Source organism: Sciurus vulgaris (assembly GCF_902686455.1).
Source record: "Sciurus vulgaris genome assembly, chromosome: 13".
Taxonomy (NCBI): Eukaryota; Metazoa; Chordata; class Mammalia; order Rodentia; family Sciuridae; genus Sciurus; species Sciurus vulgaris.
The window spans coordinates 80,598,387-80,618,232 of record NC_136474.1 but is presented as its reverse complement, the minus strand read 5'-3'; the positions used below and the strand labels follow the sequence as shown (position 1 = coordinate 80,618,232).

Here is a 19,846-nt window from a genome sequence, read left to right as displayed (position 1 = left end):
TCTTATGTATAAGTTTCCTAAAATTTACTTTGTGACTGGTTGCCTGACAGGTAACATGGATAAGAATGTTCAATAGCCAAATAGGATGAATAAATTTAAAAAACAGCATTTAATTCTATAAAGTTTCTATAAGTTTCCTTATAAAGCCTACATTGTATGTATTGCTATTACAACTTCAGTATTCTTGAATTTGCCTTATAATTGCAAAACTTTTCATAACCTAATGGGTGTGTATATTCCTCTACATGTTCCCAGGCTTTAGTAATGATCTAGTTTCTCAATTACAAAGTCTCAAAAAATCAAGTGCACAGCTAGCAGGTTCATTGTTAAAGCAACAATGAGCAAACCCGGACCAAATAAACAATTCCAATTCTTTTCACCTTAAGATCATAAAGAACATTAGTTTCACAAAACTAAATACACCATCAATATGAGTTTCCATCCTTTCCATAAAAATACTTAGTCCCGATATGAATGATCTAGAAGGCATTTTGCGCTATTGAATAAAGCTCCAACCAGATTATGTTAAAGATGCCCACCCTTACCAGTGGTGATGTCATCATCCACAAGGTCATGCTCTTCCTCTTGAACTTTGGCTTCTGACCCTGAGGCATCAGGAGCAGTGGTGATAGTCTGCATGGCTTCTGCTGTGACTCCAGCTAAAACAAATAGGAAAAACAAGGTTTCCATTTTAAAAATGAAAAGAAACTTTTAAAGCTTGAACTTAAATATAAAACATTTAAAGAAATACAATATATTCACCCAAATGGAAGAGACACAAATCAATAAATGAAACATTCACATGTGCTCTATTCATTCACATGTATGTGTACATGGGTGATACTACATTACTTTTAACCAAGATCTGGGATAAATAGAAACAGGATTATTAAGTAAATAACATGTCTACTTGATTCCTTTCATCAATGTTTTTGCTACAAAAGTATTTAACTGATTTAAACATAATTATGCAACAAAGAGAGAAAAACCTAGAAAGTGGATGATTTTTAAAATTTGCTCCTCTTTGACATTAGTTTGTTCATGAGACAGGAGTTAGGAAGGATGGTGACAAAAAAGGGATTCATTCCCTGTGTCTAAGAAAGAGACTTGGAACTCAACACCTCCAAAGAGTGTAACATTTTCCCCTATGAAGGAATTATAGATAAGGTCAGATGGCTATCTCACTGACAGAAACTAACTGAAAGGAGACAGGCAAAAGAGACCAGGGGCCAAAAGCTTCCATTATATTAAGCATCTAAGAATTTGCCAGTGCACACGAATGTCTTTGCCCTATATACCCATCTTTCTACTTTTGATGATATATTTTGAGTTCAATTTGCATCTCTCATATTATTTCTAATTGGCAATGGATGGTAGGATCTATGACTATTCTCACATGATTATCAATAGGTATTACTCAATTATGGTACATAAAAAAAATTTCACCACTTGAAGTTTCTTTAGGAGTTGAACCTTCTAATCAATTTTTCTCAAAAGGTACTCTAATATTGGGCCACACAGGATTCATACAATATTTTAAAAATGAACACAGTAAATATTCAAGGGCTTCTTTTCTTCTAAGAAAAGAATGGAAGACATCAAGAAAGGAAAAATCCTGGTCACTAACCACCATGAATGATCCAGAACTGGACCCACCACCAAGCAGTTCCAAGCCCTATGATTTAATATGGAGAATAAAACATCATTTTAGCATCATTACTTGGTCAGAGGTGCTTCTATTAAAAAACAAAAAACAAAAACAAAAAAAAAAAACCAAAAAAAAAACAAACAAAAAAAAACAAACCACACAAAAAAGACCACTACTAAAGAAGGATCCCTGGTGAATGGAAAATGATAAAACCACCTTATGGAAGCATTTTTTCATTAGTACATTACAGTTGCACATAATTCCAGAGTTTAGAGTGATATAAGTATAAATGCATATAGTATAATATGCTTCATTTCACTCCCCAGTACTACCTCTGCCCCCCACATCCCCTTCCATTACTCTACGGGTCTTCCATTAATTTATTTTTCAATTGGTGCTTCATACAGTTACAAATAAAAGTGGAATTCATTGTGATATATTCATACATGCACATTAGCATAGTTTGGTCAATTTTATTCTGCAGTTGCCTTTCCCACCACACCCCCTCCCCTTCTATCCCCTTCCTCTTCTCTACTCTTCTCCTTACAGAAGCATTTTTATTGGTGGGTTCACAAGACAAATTTTAACATGGAGATTTACTAGAAAAATAATAATAATAACTTTTTAATTAAAGATATCTACTAGTAGAATAGTCACAAAGAAAAGGCAGGAAGGTAGATGCCACATTTCTATATAGCGGCATTGTTCAAATACAAAGTCAAAGATCATTTTTCCCGTATAATTAAATCAAAACATAAATCTTTGAAATATTTTAGTCTCATTCTTTGCTAACATTTGATGATTTTGAAAATGATCAGAGAAACAGGAAAAAAGTATTAAGAACAGTTTGGATAGTAGCAATCATTATTAATAGTACTTTCCTACAAACAGGATATTCAATGAAATAAAGGTATTTATTTTGTAAGATATTTACAAATGTTTACATTTATCTTATTTAATCAGAGAGATTAAGTAATCACTCAACACAACATAGTTAATAAAAGCAGAAACTAGGATTGAGATGCAGGTCTTCTGATGCAATGGTTATAAAATCTGAAGAAAAAAAATTCCTACAGACCAAAATAGAGTTGTAAATACTCATAACTAAATGTAATAAACAATTCACACATAAAAAGAGAACTGTACATAAGATAATGGTGCTGGCATTGGCTAGACGCTGGTGAGGACTTCCTTCGTAGATGGTGGACAGAATAACAATGGCAGGAGTAGATATAAGGAAAGGTCACATGGTGGAACAGAAAGCCAGAGCAAGAATGGGATTCCATACGAACTATGTTCATTCCTTCCAAAGGCCACCAGTAACCCCCCATTAGGTCCCACCTTTCAACACTGCCATAAAAGAAACCAAACTTCCAATACATGAGCCTCTGGGGGAAAACTACTTCCACAGCATGCATCTTATGTAACAATTAGCTCAAAATGAACCATGGACTTCAATGCAAAATACAAATCTACAAAGCCTTTCGGGGAAAAAAAAATCTAGGAATAAATTTTTAATATCTATCGTTAGATTTGTTACCAAAAAGAATCCACAAAAGGAAAAAAATGGCAAAGTGGACTTCATCAAAATTAAAAATCTGTTGTGCAATGACCCCGCTAAGAGGATGAAAAGACAAGCTATAGACTGAGAAAAGATCCAGCAATCAGATATCCAACATGAAACTAGTCCCTGGACTATGTAAGAAACCCTCAAAACTTAACAGTAAGCAGTCCAGTAGCCCTTGAAATATTAAACGTAAAGTTATTATGAATCAGCAATTCCACTGCTAGGGAATTAAAACTTACATCCACACAAAAAAATTTGTACGCCAATGATCACAGCAGCATTATTCACAAAAGCCAAAAGGTAAACAAAATCCAGATGATTATTAACTGATGAATAATAAACTGATATATATGGGCAATGGAATATTATGTCAATTTAAGGAAATGAACTCATATATTATGATATAAACACTGAAAAGATTATGCTAAGTAAGAGAAGTTACAAAATATCACATTATATGATTCCATTTATAAGAAATGTCCAGAACAGTCAATTCCATTGAGACAGAAAGTAGATTAGCAGTTTAGCCTAGGACTGAGAGGGGTGCAAAGAGTAAGAAGTGGTGCCAATGAGTACTGGGATTCACTTGGAGGTGATGACCATGTTTTGAAATCGATTATGGTGATGACTATGCAAGTCTAAGCTAAAAGAATTTTGAATTTTAAGGTGAATTCAATGAATTATATTTCAATACTGTTGTAAAAAGGTTTGATTTTCTAACATTTCAGTTAAACCTAGGCACCCATGACACTTTTGTATACCCTCTGAATACTTTCTCCTGTCATAAAGCTAATGAGAAAATGAAGAAAACGATTCACACAGAATATATATATACAATAAGAAAGCAAAATTCACCATAAGAAAGGCATTATGTTTTAAAAAATTTTTGACTGCATTCTTTTTTTTTGGGGGGAGGGGTTACTGGGGATTGAAACCAGGGATGCTTAACTACTGAGCCACATCCCCACCTTTTTGTATTTTATTTAGAGACAGGGTCTTGCTTAGTTGCTTAGAGGCTTACTAAGTTACTGAAGCTGGCTTCGAACTTGAGTTCCTCCTGCCTCAGCCTCCTGAGCCACTGGGATTACAGATGTGTTTCACCATGCTCAGCTCTTAAATTATATTCTTGGTTTGGACCATATCTATAATCCATTTTGTTAACCTTCACAGTCACAATGTCTTTTGTCTTGTTACAAATCAGTAAAAAGATATTTTGAGTTACTTAAAAATTATACATATTTCATGTTTTCAAGATATAATAAATGTCCAAACTCTTATCAGACTGGGCTATAGGATGGTAACCAACTACCTAAGTATGTTTTAAAATACAGTAAAAGTGAAAAATATTGAGAATGCTTTGGCTATTTTGGATCTTTTTCTCTCCAAAATGAATTAGAACTGTTCTTCTAGCTTTGTGAAGAATGTCTTTGGTATTTTGATTGCAATTGAGTTGATCTGTATAACACTTTTGGTACTATAGCCATTTTGACAATATTAATTATGTATATCCAAGAACATAGGAGTACTTTTCATCTTCTAAGGTCTGCTTCAACTTCTTTCTTCAATATTTATAGTTTTCATTGTAGAGATCTTTCACCTCCTTGGTTAGATTTATTCCCAAGTTTGTTCTTTCTTTCTTTGTTTTTGAGGCTATTGTGAATGGAATAGTTTTTCTGACTTCTTTCTCAGAAGATTCATTATTGGAGTATAGGAAAGTAATTGTCTTATGTATGTTGATCTTGCATTCTGCTACTTTGTTGAATTTATCAATTCAATGTCTGATGGAGTTTTTTGGGGCTTCTAGATATAGGATGTCATTAGCAAACAGAGATCATTTGACTTCTTCTTTTCCTATTTGTATTCCTTTAATTTCCTTTTCTTGCCGTATTGTTCTGAGTAGAGTTTCAAAAACTATGTTGAATAGGAGTGGTGAAAGTGGACATACTTGTTTTGTTCCTGACTTTACAAAGAATGTTTTTAGTTTTCCTATATTCAGGATGATGTTGGCATTGTGTTTCTTCTGTATAGACTTTACAATGCCGAGGTAAGTTCCTTCTATTCCTAGTTACTCCAATATTTACATGAGTGAGCGCTGGATTTTGCCTAGAGATGTTTCTGCAACTATTGAGATGATCATGTAATTCTTGTCCTTAACTTTGTTTACATGGTGAACTACATGTATTGATTTGTTTATGTCAAACTAACCTTGCATCTGTGGGATGAAACTCAGTCATGGTGTACTATCTACAAAAGAACTAAAATCAGCATATATAGTGATACAGGCACAGCAATGTTTATAGCAGCTTAATTCACAATAACCAAGTCATGGAACCATTACAGGTGCCTATCAGCAAGTGAATAAATAAAGAAAATGTGGTATATATTCACAGTGGAACTTTATTAAGCTATATAAAATGAAATTATGGCATTTGCTGGTAAATGGATGGAACTGGAGAACACCATGCTAAGTGAAATAAGCCAGACTCAGGAAGTCAAGAGTTGAATGTTTTCTCTCATATGCAGAAGCTAGACCAAAATAAGGGGGGATAAGGGCAGGGGATGTCTCATAAACATAGAAGGGAAATCAGTGGAGTTAAGGAAGGGGATTAAGGAAGAAGGAGGAGGAATGGGAACAGGAAGGAACAGTAGAATGAAATTGACCAAATTATGCTGTGTACATATGTGAATATACCTCAGTGAACTTCACCTTTATGCATATCTAGAAAGCACAAATTTTAAAAACTGAAAATAAATACAAGGAAGACCAGTAGAGTAGAGGAAGGGGAACAGCAGGAGGGAGGAGAAGAGGGAAAGAGGAAGTACTAGAAATTGAAGATGTAGCAAAGTATATTTTGTGTATGTATGAAAATGCCAAAATGAACCCCAATATTATGTATAATTATAATGCACTAATAAAAGCATAAAAAAGAAAAAAATAAGTATTGAGAATGGACAGACCAAGTCAATACCTTTCAATTCTCAAATCGAAATGTCAGAACTCAATCAAAACAAATTTAACAGCTTGCTTTTCATGTCAAACTTTTAGACCACACAGTTATGGTAAAAGACTATTTAAAAGCATTATTTAATGATTCTAAGTAATCATTATCTACAAAAGAAGATATGGTTCCAAACCATAACTTGATTATATCTAATCACTACAGTATTTAGATACATGTTATTTAACTCTCTTACAATATACAGACATTATAGTAGATATTCTGTAAAAGGCAAAACTATAGAAGAGAAAGCCAGGGGCTGGGGGTATTATAAAAGGTTGACTATAAAGAGGTAAAGCAAGTTTTTCATAAGGATAAAGATGATTCATATTCTAATTGTGGGAGTGGGAACCCGACTGTTCATGTTTGTTCCAAGTTCACTACAAACTATAAATAAAAAATGGAGATTTTACTATATGTAAATTATACCTCAACAAACTTGCTTTTTCAGAAAGCTCCTTTAGAAGGTACTATATACTGTTATGAAAGAGAACTGAAGATTATTTCAGAATACCATACTATTTTCAATAAAACAGTGACAAGAAAATTATCTTGCTTTCTTCCTGATATTAAAAGCCTAGGCTTTTCAAAGAATAAAAATGACTTTCTCACAATCCACTGTCAAAAAAGATGAAATATCCTGGGAAATACAGAAAAAGTATCATTAGAAAACCCTTATGTAGAAATTTCTGTTTCTTGTTATTCTTAAACAAGATTCTATCAATTAATTATATGATTCTTTTCTATTTTCTTATGCACTTAATGTAAGTATTTTGTCAAATTACACTATTAAATCTAAGAAGACTTATTTTTTGAGTATCCACAAACTATTCAGCAGTGATGACTAGCTCATAACTGCTCAACAAATGCAGCCCAAATAGTAGAGAATTAGAATACCTTTAATTCCACAACATTAGATAATATATAAAGTATATTATTTAAATATACTGATAAACAATAATGCCTGGAGGAAATATAAAGAGATAATATAAATTAATGGAAAGATGTTCCTTATAAAATGAGCAAATCCCCAAATCCAGATTTCACAAAATGAAAAATGAATGTATGTTACACCAGATGACAGGTCTTCATACTTGGGTTCTATACTGTGAATCAGAAGGGAAAAACAGAAAATTTGTCTGAGTGAGTCTGGACATGATCAGAAGAAGGAAGAGTCAAATTGTGGCTGGCAACCACAGGGAAGACTACTTGAAGACCTCTACACCAGCTTGATTCCAGATGTTTAGGTCACTTTGCACTATGAGAGATGATACACATAACATTACCTGTTCATACATAATAGTTTAATCACTTTAGAAAAGTGTTTATAAAATAAAAATAAGGAAATGCGGTCTTTAAAATTAATAGCATAAAACTACATTTAGCCATCCCCACCAGTAAAATCAGATATATTTTTATAAAATTCGTATCTTTCACAGGCTTACATATTGCCTTTATAAACATTTTTTTCAACTGGCTAATAATATCTAAGCAATGATAAATACTATGAACTTGGGGTTAACTTGCTAATCAAGGATAAAATGCAGATTTTTATATAGTAAATTTAAAACACAGCTCTTTATCTAATATTGGAATATTAAACCATATCAGTTCATTAAAATTTTATTATTTTATTGACGGTTAGGTAAAAGTGATAATACTGGTAGGATTAAAAATTAAAAATACACAAAATATAAAAATTATATTTCTTATTCTCACAGTCATATAGATTTTCACAGAGACTGAAAAATGTGTCCAAAAGAATAGCAGGTATTTCTGTTTCATCAGTTTCTCACAACTGTGGCTTTCCAGTGGTCCAATTAAAGGACAGTGGAGGCAATAATTTGATGTGAACATTTACTTTGAATGAAGTAAAATTTAACAATAAGAAAAGGAGTATGTGAATATCCACAGTTTCTTTTCAGGCAGAAGGCTGGGATTTATTGGAAGCAGATCTCTGCAGTGACTGACCAACACTGCCCCACATTCCCCACAATCCTTATGACAGACAGACGGCCTGCCTCACATTAATTCACTTCACACCACTTGTATCGATCCACAGCCGTTCCCTAGTCTCTCTGCACACATTGCCTGTCTGGCTGCCTCCCTCCACATCAGCACATACACACAAAGGCCACAGAAAGATAACCTTTTGCTTTCCATTAAAGACACAGTATCCACTTTTCCTTCTGCGGTAACATCAAAAATATAAAATATAACACTATAGATGTTGCCTTGTAGAAAAAGACTTCCTATAGGAAATGGTGAGGTAATTTATCCCCTACGCTGAATGAAAATCATTTCAATTTACTAGAAACAAGTTAGCTTATTAAAGGCACCATGCAATTAAAGAAAGGCATAATATAATTAAAAAAATATAAGTATAATTTCAATAAAGCCAAGTGTCTTCCTGAATAAGAATATAGTAACTGGTAATATGAGGATTCTTGTTTTTTTTTAATAAAATACATTTTTCCTAACTAGTATTTCAAATATTTTTCAGATAACTGCTTTCATATAAAATGCTACTATACTCAATTGTAAAAACAGCAAAATGAACATATTTACTGAAAAATACACCAAGATTAGAAACCACAAGTAGTGTACTACATCAACAGAATACTAATGTGAGAGCATAAAGCTTTATTATTTCTCTTCCCAAAAAGAATCTGAAAATGATCTATGGGAAAAAATCATATCTAATAAGTCTACTTCACTCCAGGTGCATTTCCAAAGATTTCAGTTTGATTTGCAGGCCACAAGCTGACTTAATTTTGGCTTCAAAAGAATAAATGAAGCAAAAATTTACATTACTCAACCTATAAAATGTTATGAAACAAAGGCAAACTGTCTTGACATACACTTTCTTAACATTCTAATCTTTGGCTGATTAAATTACAGGAGGCTGAGGCAGAAGGATCAAACATTCGAGGCCAGTCTCAGCAGCTTAGCGAGAAACTGTCTCAAAATACGATAAAATAAAAACGGCTTGGGATGTGGCTCAGTGGCAAAGCACCCCAGGTTCAATACCCAGAATGAATGAATGAATGAATGAATGAATGAATCCCTAATTATAAGCAAAATTAAGTATCTCAAAACTGTACAAGGTATGTTCTCCTGCATATGAAGACTTTAAAACTTTCTTGGGGTTTCTGGGTTTTTTTTTCTTTTTTCTTTTGGCAAGCATTACCTAGACAGGTTACATCACCAAGTGGTAACAAAAATCAGTGTACTAAATGCATACAGTACACTAAGTGTGTTGTCATTTACAATAATAGTACGTTGAAAGTCAAAGAAAGGAAAATGGATGGAGTCTGCTAAAGCTAACGGCTTTAAAAATAGGGATGCTGAAATTTGGGTAGGGCTGAAGGATGGGGTGGATCTGAATAAGAAAGAGGCTGTCATTGCTAATATGAGGAAAGCAAAGCCACTGGAGTTCTCAGGTTGTCTTAAACACCCGCGCTGCACACAGGCAACTGTGCCATGCCACAAACTAGGTGAGACACAAGGAGAAAAAGATACCATCTCAGGTTCCAAGAAGCTCACATGTGAACTGAGGCCACCGTAAGTTACTGGAGAAATGTGAGATAGCTTAATTTGATTTGTTTTAGGAAAAAATCTCTTCTGTAGCAATATAAAGAATGACTTGAAGGGCTCCAGAATGAAGGTAGCAATTGAGGCCAGTGATTCTCGAACTACACTTTTTGAAGACATAGGAACTTCCTAGAAGGGAAACCCATTTTTACCTCATTATACATGGTTGTGCATGTGGATAAATGTGTCTTTGTGTACACGCACATACACAAACACACATACATTTTATAAAAGTTTTCATTTGAAGGAAAGATAACTGCTCTCTAAAAAATATTTATAAATTCCTCATTGTGATTTTTTAAATAAAGATAAAATGAATGAGGAGAAAATCTAGAGGTTTTTCTGTTTTTTCTGATAAAACACAGAAGGGGGGTTCTGCACATGAAGAAGGACAAGGAGGGGACATTTCATTCATTTAACTTTTTCTGAATGATTATTATGTCAAGCAAAGGTGATAAAAATGAAGGGTAACACAAGAACTTACACATTAGAAAAACTAATAGTTACATGAAAAATACAGGTTTATACATAAGTGAAAATACAGTTTACATATGAAGAAAACTCAATTAACTCTTCTTGGAATGGGGTGAAGAAGAGAACATGTCAGAGACAATTTCACGAGAAGAAAATATTTGAATTAGGTCTTGAAGGATGTAGAAAAGTTATGATGGAATGCTGCTAAGTGAAGAAAATTCCAGGAAGAAAGGGTAAAAGTCCTATGTAAAAAGTCCCTGACACATCTACAGAACTAGGTAGTGGGAACAAGTCAAGTGTGGGAAGAGGAGGGAAGTGAGGCTGATGGGACACTAGGTGCCAGAGTCCCCAGGACAATGAGAGAAATAGCACTAACAGGAAAGCTGAGGCAGAGAAGGAATAGACTGAATTCTTTAAGGAAGACACCTGGCTCCAGTGTGGTAGGTAGGGAATAGTAACTGGTAATTATTATCACAGGGCTGCTAGGGTTGGTGACTATGCAATCACAGTAAACAAGAATTTTAATACCCAAGACTTTGGGAATAGTAGGACAATTATATCATTTCTTTTTCTGGTTACCAGAATAGTTTGGGAATACAGTTTGGATAAAGCCAGAAACAGTTACATAAAGACAAATATCAAGCTGAGAGTTTGACCAAAACTACCAGATGTCCCAGAGAAACAACCAATGAAAAGTAGTAATTTCTGGCAACCCAATCAGGCTGTCTGATATAGAACCTGATGAATACAAGATTAAATACAATGACATTTTGTATACTAAATTCAATGATGGATATAGGAGGTTGAGTTTACCACAGTGCCTGTAGTAAGAAGTGCTCAATAAATAGCAATATTAATATTATTCATAATCACTGCCACTGCTTTTGTTATTCGTATTTTTTGCTTATTATTATTTTACTTTTTCCAAGGGTAACACAAGAACTTACACATTAGAAAAACTAATAGTTACATGAAAAATACAGGTTTATACATAAGTGAAAATACAGTTTACATATGAAGAAAACTCAATTAACTCTTCTTGGAATTAACTCTTCACTTCAATATTATACTTTTTCTCCATGTGAACCTATTGCATTATGAACTTTTTAAAATTTATTGAACTTTTCCCTCTTTTTTATGCTACATTTCCAAACATTTTATGACACCTGTTTATACATAAGCCACTTGAAACTAAAAAAATTAGAATATTTACATTTCAAAACCAATTAATCTTTGACTGCCAAATATGTTATTTTCAAATATGTATATACACACAGGGAACCTTTTGACTTTTAAATTATTCATGTGCAGTGTGTAACTGACTTGAAAAGTAACTGACAGGCAGTGTATCCTTGTATTCCCAGTGACTTGGGAGGCTGAGGCAGGAGGATCACAAGTTCAAAATCAGCCCTAGCAACTTAGGGAGGTCCTAAGCAATTTAGCAAGACCCTGTTTCAAAATTAAAAAAATAAAAAGGACTGGGAGTGTGACTCAGTGGTTAAGCACCCTGGGTTCAACACCGGGTATCATAAAAAACAACAACAACAACAACAACAACTTACCTTAATGTTGTAGATGCCATATTTAATTAGCAGCAATGTGTTAGAGATCACACTAGAAGGCATGTGAGATATTCCAAAAATTTCTCTCAATGTTAAATAAATGTTGTGAGGTACTCTGACTTTATTATTTGATAATATTTAGCTCTTCCATATAAAATAAGAAAAACAAGAGGATGGGTGAAACTCAGAGGAAATATATATACATAAATATTTAAAAATTATATACTATGTTTTGTGGTTTCCCACAAAAGCTCATGTGCAAGACAATGAATGCAATAATGTCCAGAGGTGAGATGAAATGATTATGAGAGCATAATCTACTTGGTGGATTAATAATTTGAATGGATTACTGAGTAGTGACTATTAACAGGTAGGCGTGGCTGGAGGAAATAGGTCACTGGGGTGTGTCTTTGGGGTTCATATTTTGTTCCAGGCCACAGGAGCTCTCTTTGCATCCTGGCTATCATGAACTGAACACCCCTTTTCCACTGCAATGCTTTGCCTCATCTTGGGTTCAGAGCTAAGAAGTTGGCCGACTATGGACTGAAGCTCTAAAACAGTCAAAATAAACTTTTCCTCCTTTAAGCTTTTCCTGTTGGGTCTTTTTATCACAATGACAAAAGCTGACTAACTATAGATGTATATTCTAACAATTTTTATGTATGTGTGTTCAAATTACATATTTGCTTTCTATATACTAGTATTGACTTGTACCCACTATATATAAGAACATAAGAACAATGACACAGTAGAGTGTATATGTGTGTGTATATATAGACAGAGTGAGAGAGAGAATTTACTTATAATCACCCAAACCTGAAAACAACCCAGATGTTCTTCAGATAAAAGCATAAACAAACTTTGGTTCAGCTACATAATGAAACACTATTTAGCAAAAAAAAAAGGAACTATTAATGTAAACAATAATATGGATGAATCCAAATGTATTACGCTAAGTGAAAGAAGCCAAATCAAAAAAGCTGCATGCTATATGATTCTATTTATACAGAATTTTGGAAAAGGCAGAACTAGGAGGATGGAAAATCAGTCAGTGATTTCCAGAGATCAAAGGCAGAGGAGTTAATTACAAGGAGGCTACACAGGAAATTTAAGGTATGGTACTGTGGTGGTAGACCCCTGACTCCATTCATTTGTCAAAACGTAAAGACCTATATTCCACAAATAGTAAACTTTGTTGAACATAAATGTTTAAGAAAATAATAAATTAACTGGAAGGCTAGGGGAATCCAGAATGCACTGCAGACTCTGACAAATGTATCCAACTATATTACAAACGTATGATATAACATCACTGAAGAGTGTAAAGCAGAAAGTAGCTGACCTAAGGAATGTTGGAAAAACAGGTCCATAAAAAAGGTTAATGTAAACCTAAAGACAAAGAACTGTACATAAACTGCACTTTAATTGGTAATTGGGTTTCTCATAGGTTATGGGTTAGCAATTCTATGTTACTTTCTGTGTTTACTAGGTTGAAGAATAAATAAATCTATGGTAGATAATGAGGTCAGTTTTCTCATATTCAGAGAAAGAAATTAAAGATAAACAAAAGATAAACAAAGAATGAATCCAGTGGAGTTGGATAAAAATAGGAGATATCAATATGAACTCAGTTTGATTTTACTTCTCTCAGTCTCTCTCATACACACAGACATAAAGAGAAATTTAAAGTAATTATAGATTTGTTTCCAAGTTCCACTGAGATGACCTAGAAGCAGTGAAACCCCAGTCACAACAAGCACGCCTAGCACCCAGATCTAAGTTTCTAATACCTTCATTAAAAGGAACTAAGCCTCCTTAGAGAAATAGCTGAGTCAAGGAGTGGGGCAGGGAAAATACAAGAGCAGAGAATGTGTATCAGAAAATAAGAAAATGCTTTTTAAAAAGATGAGATCATATCAACTTGACACTGGAGCCAACTCCAAAGAGCTTCTTTTGGCCAATGATAGAATAACCTGAGTAACAAATGGCATTATAAGAATTCTATTATTCAAATAGTTATTAAGAGCCTGCAAATGGCTTCATGCTAGGCCATTTGGGGACAAAAAATGTTGCTGGTCCCAATGATAGATCTCAATGGAGTATTTACTTGGTATATTTATTTTTATGAAGATTGTGTAGCTTCAGGATCATAATGAAATACAAATCATGTCTTCAAAATGTAAATATATATTCATAGATGGAATATAAAGAAAGAAATAAAATGGTAAGCCTCAGAGAAAACTAAGTAAGGAGGTGCATGAAATATGTTTGCTTCAGCCTGGAAACATGACAAAGTGGAATCAATCTGCAGAAGACACAGACATTCATACACTGTAATAAGCATAATGCATCCATAGAAGCACATCATGATTCCACTGCATTACACTGATTCAATCTCACAATTCATTTTAAAGACTATTCATAGCTAACCAATGATTTAGAGGAGAATGAAAAGTTGAATTAACTAAAGGAGCACCAATCATTGCCTCTGGGAGAGCTTTTAAAGAATTAGCTTGCAAAATAAAGTTATAAAAGAATGAAAAATGAGCCAGGCAGTACTAAGATAACAGATATTAAAATATATAAAGAGAATATAAAATTTCATTTTTTAATCCCATTTTACAAATAAAAACAGAACAATTCAGGTATGGTGGTTCACACCAATAATCCCAGCAGCTCAGGAGGCTGAGACAGGAGGATCACAAGTTCAAAGCCAGTCTCAGCAAGGCCCTAAGCAACTTAGTGAGACCCTGTCTCAAAATCAGAAATAAAAAGGGCTGGGGATTCAATTTAGTGGTTAATTGCCCTGGATTCACTCCCACCCAAAAGAAAACCTCAAAAAACAAACAACAACAACAAGAAAAACAGAACAAAATTAATTTGTAAAGGAGGCAGCCACTCTTAGACGGGAACTCTAACTTTTTCCCTGGTCTGGTGTGGATGAGTGGGGGTACAGCACCAGGAAAGGAAGTGCAGCATTACTAGAAATAAATTATTATTAAAGAAACTTGTAAAGATTAACAAAGGTAGATTAACAACTCTAACAAAGAATGCCAGCACTAAAGAATTATGTTTTAAAGAACTCATATGTCTCCAATTTAGGGTGATTACCTGAATAAGGAGATGGGAGGGATGCGCCAGGATGGTAATAACTAAAACTTTCAAGTGGTGGTGAAGAAGGAATGCAACCTTGCAGTAAAACACCTTAGTTGTAAGAATAAGAGGAATCAAGTGCCGCATACACAGCATTCCCACAAATTCCCTGACCAGGAGAACTGCAGGGGAGAAATCACATCTCTTTGTAAATTACCTGAATGTAATATACTCTATAATCTGTATGGCTCTGGTTATAAATATAGTCAATGAGTTAACTAAATGGTTCAGTTTAATTTCAAACTACAAAATTTTATCTTCAACCTACAGAAACTTATTATGTCATCAGTGTTGTATAATAAAATATCTTATATTTATAGTTCCTATTTAACACTTTGTTGGGTATTTTGGCTAATACAGTTATACAAGAGAGAGCAGCAAGAGGCACAGCAACTGAAAAAGAAAAGGTAAATCTGTCTCTGCTTACAAATGATATGATTATGTACAATATATAAAATAAAATATGCATATCCTATAATATATACAATATCATATATATATATCAGAAAAACTCAAAAGAATAAATGGAAAATGTGGACAAGGAGTAAAATAATTTTATAATAATATCAGGTTATGTAACTATCAAAAAGTTAACAGCATTCATATACATAAATAAAAAGTAGTTGAAAAGAGTCAAGGAAGAAAAATAAAGTACCTGAGCAAAAGCTTAACAAATGTCCTGGGCTAGGGATGTGGCTCAGTTGGCAGAGTGCCTGCCTCGCAAGCACAAGGCCCTGGGTTCAATCCTCAGCACCGCAAAAAAAACAAGTCCTGGATCAAAAACTTCCGTTAACAAATGTCCAAAACGGCATGAAAAAAATTTAAATTTCCCAAAAGACAAAAAGGGATTTAAACAAAAGTTATCCTATCCTATTCTTGGCCAGGAACTTAAATGTTATAACAATGTCAGTTTTTCCTGTTAGTTTATAAATTAAACACCCCCCCCCCAAAAATGCCATGATGATTTCATGATGAAACAAAAATCTGAGGACAATCTGAGTCAAAAAAAAAAAAAAAAAAAAAAAAAAAGGATGATGAAGGAAAAACACCACAAGCAAAATAAGAATATGACAAACAAGAAAATATTTTAATCTTCTACTACAGATAAAGGGTTCATCAAACAATCCATATAAAATTGAGCTAGAGATATGAACTGCTACTTAAAAAAACTTCAAACAGTTTTATGAAAAGATACTAAATTAATTCCAGCAATAAAAAGAAAACAATGAGATTCATTTCCTGCCTATCATAATCACAAGATTCCAAAAGCATATCCCATGTATTGATGCTTGCCTTGATTTCTAGCATATCAATGTTCCACTGGGAAGGATGCAGAAAGAGAAGCCTTCATGTGCATTGTTGCTCAAAATGAAAAATGGTACCAAAGCCTACAGAAAAGAACTGGGCAATAAATAACAGAATAATACATGCATTTGTCCTTCAAACTCAGCAAGGCCACTTCTAGGAATGTATCCAAGACACACTATCAAAAAGTGAAAAGACATAAGAACAGGTTCATTCACTGCAGCCATATCTACAATACCAAAGACTAGACACAACTCAAATGTCTATCAATCCAAACGTTACTCAATAAAACTTGGTCCCCCAACAAAAGAAAAAGGGAGGGACAGGAAATGCTTCAATCTTCAGGATATATTAAAGGAGAAAAGTCAGGTGGTTACTATTTATGTAGGGAAAAGAAGGATATAAACAAATATATGCATTTGCTCATGTTAAAAAAAAAAAAAAGAGAGGAGGAGAGAGGACAGTCAGTTCAACACACACACTTGGAAAACTACACAAGATCTACAAGCTTCCATTTGGTGGAAGCAACCCAAATGCTCATTAATTGATAAAGGGATACGTAAAATGCAACAAATACAGACACGATGGAGTATTATTCAGTCTAAATTCTGATACAACTACAACACAGATGAAGCTTGGAGACACTATGCTTAGTGAAATAAGCCAGTTGCAAAAAAGACAAATACTGTGTGATTTCACACACATGATATATCAAGAGTAATCCACTCATATCATAGAAACAGAAAATGGAATGATGGTTGCCAAAGGCTAGGGTGAGGATAGGGGACAGGAACTTTAACAGAAACAGAGTTGCAGTTTTCTATGGTTAAATATGTTATGGAGATTGGCTGCAGATAGCATGAATACCAATTTTTATTTAATTTTTTTTTTTACTGTTTTAAAATTTTTTTCTATAGCTTTATTGAGGTAAAACTGAAATACAATAAAATACACAAGTCTGAAGTATCAATGTTGACATGTATACAACCAATACAATCAATATAAAAAGGATTTCCATTACTTTTTATGCGTGACACACAGAAAATGAGCACTTAAAAAATTTTAAGATGGGCTGAGCATGGTGGCACATGTCTGCAATCTCAGCAGCTCAGGAGGTTGAGGTAGGAGGATTGTAAGTTCAAAGCCAGCATCAGCAACTCAGCAAGGCCCTAAGCAATTTACCAAGACCCTGTCTCAATTTTTGTTTGTTTGTTTGTTTTTTGTTTTTTAAAAAGGCCTGGAGATGTGGCTCAGTGGATAAGCACCCCTGGGTTCAATCCCAGTACAAAAGAAAAAAAAAAAAAAAAAAACTGTTAAAAGATGGTAAAGTTTATGATACGTATATTTGATCATGATTGAATTGTTTTTAAAAGAGGGGGCAAAAATGTAGCTCCTGTGCTAAAAAGAAGTAACTATAAAAGAAACAATGAGAGAAAGGGAATAGAGCAAATGGTGCACCGAAGGACAGAAACTGAACTTCTCTGAGTATAATTTCTTTTGTTTCTTGGCTTTGAAATCATGTAAGTGCCTTACATAACCTTAAAAACAAGTTTTGAAAATGGCAATTAAGCTGGGCACTGTGGCACACACCTATAAACCCAATGATTTGGGAGATAATATTTAAAAAATATTTTACTAAAAAATGTAGTACAAGTCAGATGTAGTGGCAAGCACCTGTAATCCCCAGCAACTCCAGAGGCCAAGGCAGGATGACCCCCAAGTTCGAAGTCAGCCTAAGCAACTTAGTGAGGCCCTAAGCAACTTAGCAAGACCTTATCTCAAAATAAAAAATGTAAGTAAAAAGAGCTGGGAATGTGGCTCAGTGGTTAAGTGCCCCTGGGTTCAATCCCTGGTACCAAAAAGGGGGTGGGTGGAGGGGGAGTAAAAATGGAAAGAATGAGACAAATGAACATAGATGTGGATCAAAATGGTGATGTAATCACGAAGAGGAATCATTCCCAGCAAGTTAAGCACTATAGTTATTTAATTGTTCATCTCTAGTAGTCTGTACCCTAGAAAAAGAAAGAACTGCAAAAAATAACAACAACAAAAAGTACAAACCAACAATATCAACACAATTTTTTGGTGATCATGTCTGCAGTAGTGCTGGTGGTATTCTGAACTACTAGATGTGTATTTGGGGGGGGAAGCAAATGAGTAATTACATAGATGTCATTTAGAATCAAGATGATAAGAGAATGTAGACAAGATATAATCTGAATGAAATAAAGTCAACAATCTGTAGACCTCCACTTAAGGGGAAGAATCAACATAACTCAAGTATTACATATGCTCTTATATCCAAATAATATAAAGTGTAAGTGCAACAATAAACAACAATAAACAAGCAAATGGCAAGAACATCACCAGCACTGTTTGTGATCTTAAGATACCATTTCCCACCAGAAGGACCAAAGTTCCTAGGTGAGCTGATTGAATGCTGAGTCAGCAAATGTACAAGGTGAGCACAGAATATCTGTCAGCAAATAAACTACTGAAGTCCAGAACAGTCTTATCAAAAGGATTCAGAAGTCAACTAAAGAGGCTCCCACTGACCATAGATAGATCACATCTATCTTTGATGTGATCACACAAGTTGAACAATGGTAAGACTTACTACAACTGATCAAAACCTAAATTGTTTGAATCCATGAACTTATACTAATACTAAGATAAGTGAAATTTTTATAAATTACCTCATCTTTGTTCTGGTCTTCCTAAAATACAGTTCAAGGTACAAAATAGTTGATAAGACTCTTTTAGAGAAGTATGGTAGCTAACAAAGAAGGCATGCTAAAATTCAGAATATCAGGATTTGAATTACAAGGAAGGCAAAGAGTGTCACAATACAACCTTCCTAATTTCTTCCACAAATGAATCACACACAAAAAAATGAGGGGGGTGGAGAAAGGCCTAGAGAAAAATAGATGATTGATTGATTGATTGATTGATGGACAGGCATTCTACAGATTAAGAAATATGAAGAGATATATCACGTAAATGTAATATATAGATTTTTACTTGAATCTTAAACTGTGGAAAACAATCATAAAACTTACTAGGGGAATGTAAATACTGAGTTATTGGATAATATTAAGAAATTCTTTTTAATTTTTTAGGCATTCTAATGGTCTTATAAGAGTTTTGTTTGCTTTAAAAGAGTTCTTTTAAAATACAAACATATTTATAAATAATTTATAAGTAATGTGATGCTGTGTTTGAAAATATATTTATAAATAGGTATAAAATGCTTTTACAAGTATGTATAAAAATGTACTTATAAATAATTTATAAATTACATGATCCTGTGTTTGAGAATGACTTTAAAATAACAGGGTACAGAAGTTGAAGGGTACCAATAAGATAAGATTGTCCATGAGTTAGTAATGGCTGAGGCAAGGCAGTGGGTACATGGATGTTCATTACCTTATTCTAGATAGATAGATAGCTAGAGTTTTAAAAACTGAACAAAAAACAGGTATATCTTTTATCCAAAACCAGTTTATAAAGTTATACCATAGCATCCAAACAGATCATTTAACAA

At 33.8% G+C, this 19,846-nt stretch overlaps 1 protein-coding gene across 5 annotated transcripts in view; it reads right to left on the bottom strand.

Annotated features, from left to right (window-relative positions):
• Positions 1 to 19,846, bottom strand: part of WDR7 (WD repeat domain 7) — a 360,567-nt gene that overhangs the window by 212,343 nt on the left and 128,378 nt on the right. For all 5 annotated transcript variants that reach the window (XM_079108807.1, XM_079108809.1, XM_079108808.1 and 2 more), the window contains one exon: positions 546 to 659. In XM_079108807.1, coding sequence (XP_078964933.1) covers positions 546 to 659 — 114 coding nt within the window. The remainder of the gene's footprint in view (positions 1 to 545; positions 660 to 19,846) is intronic.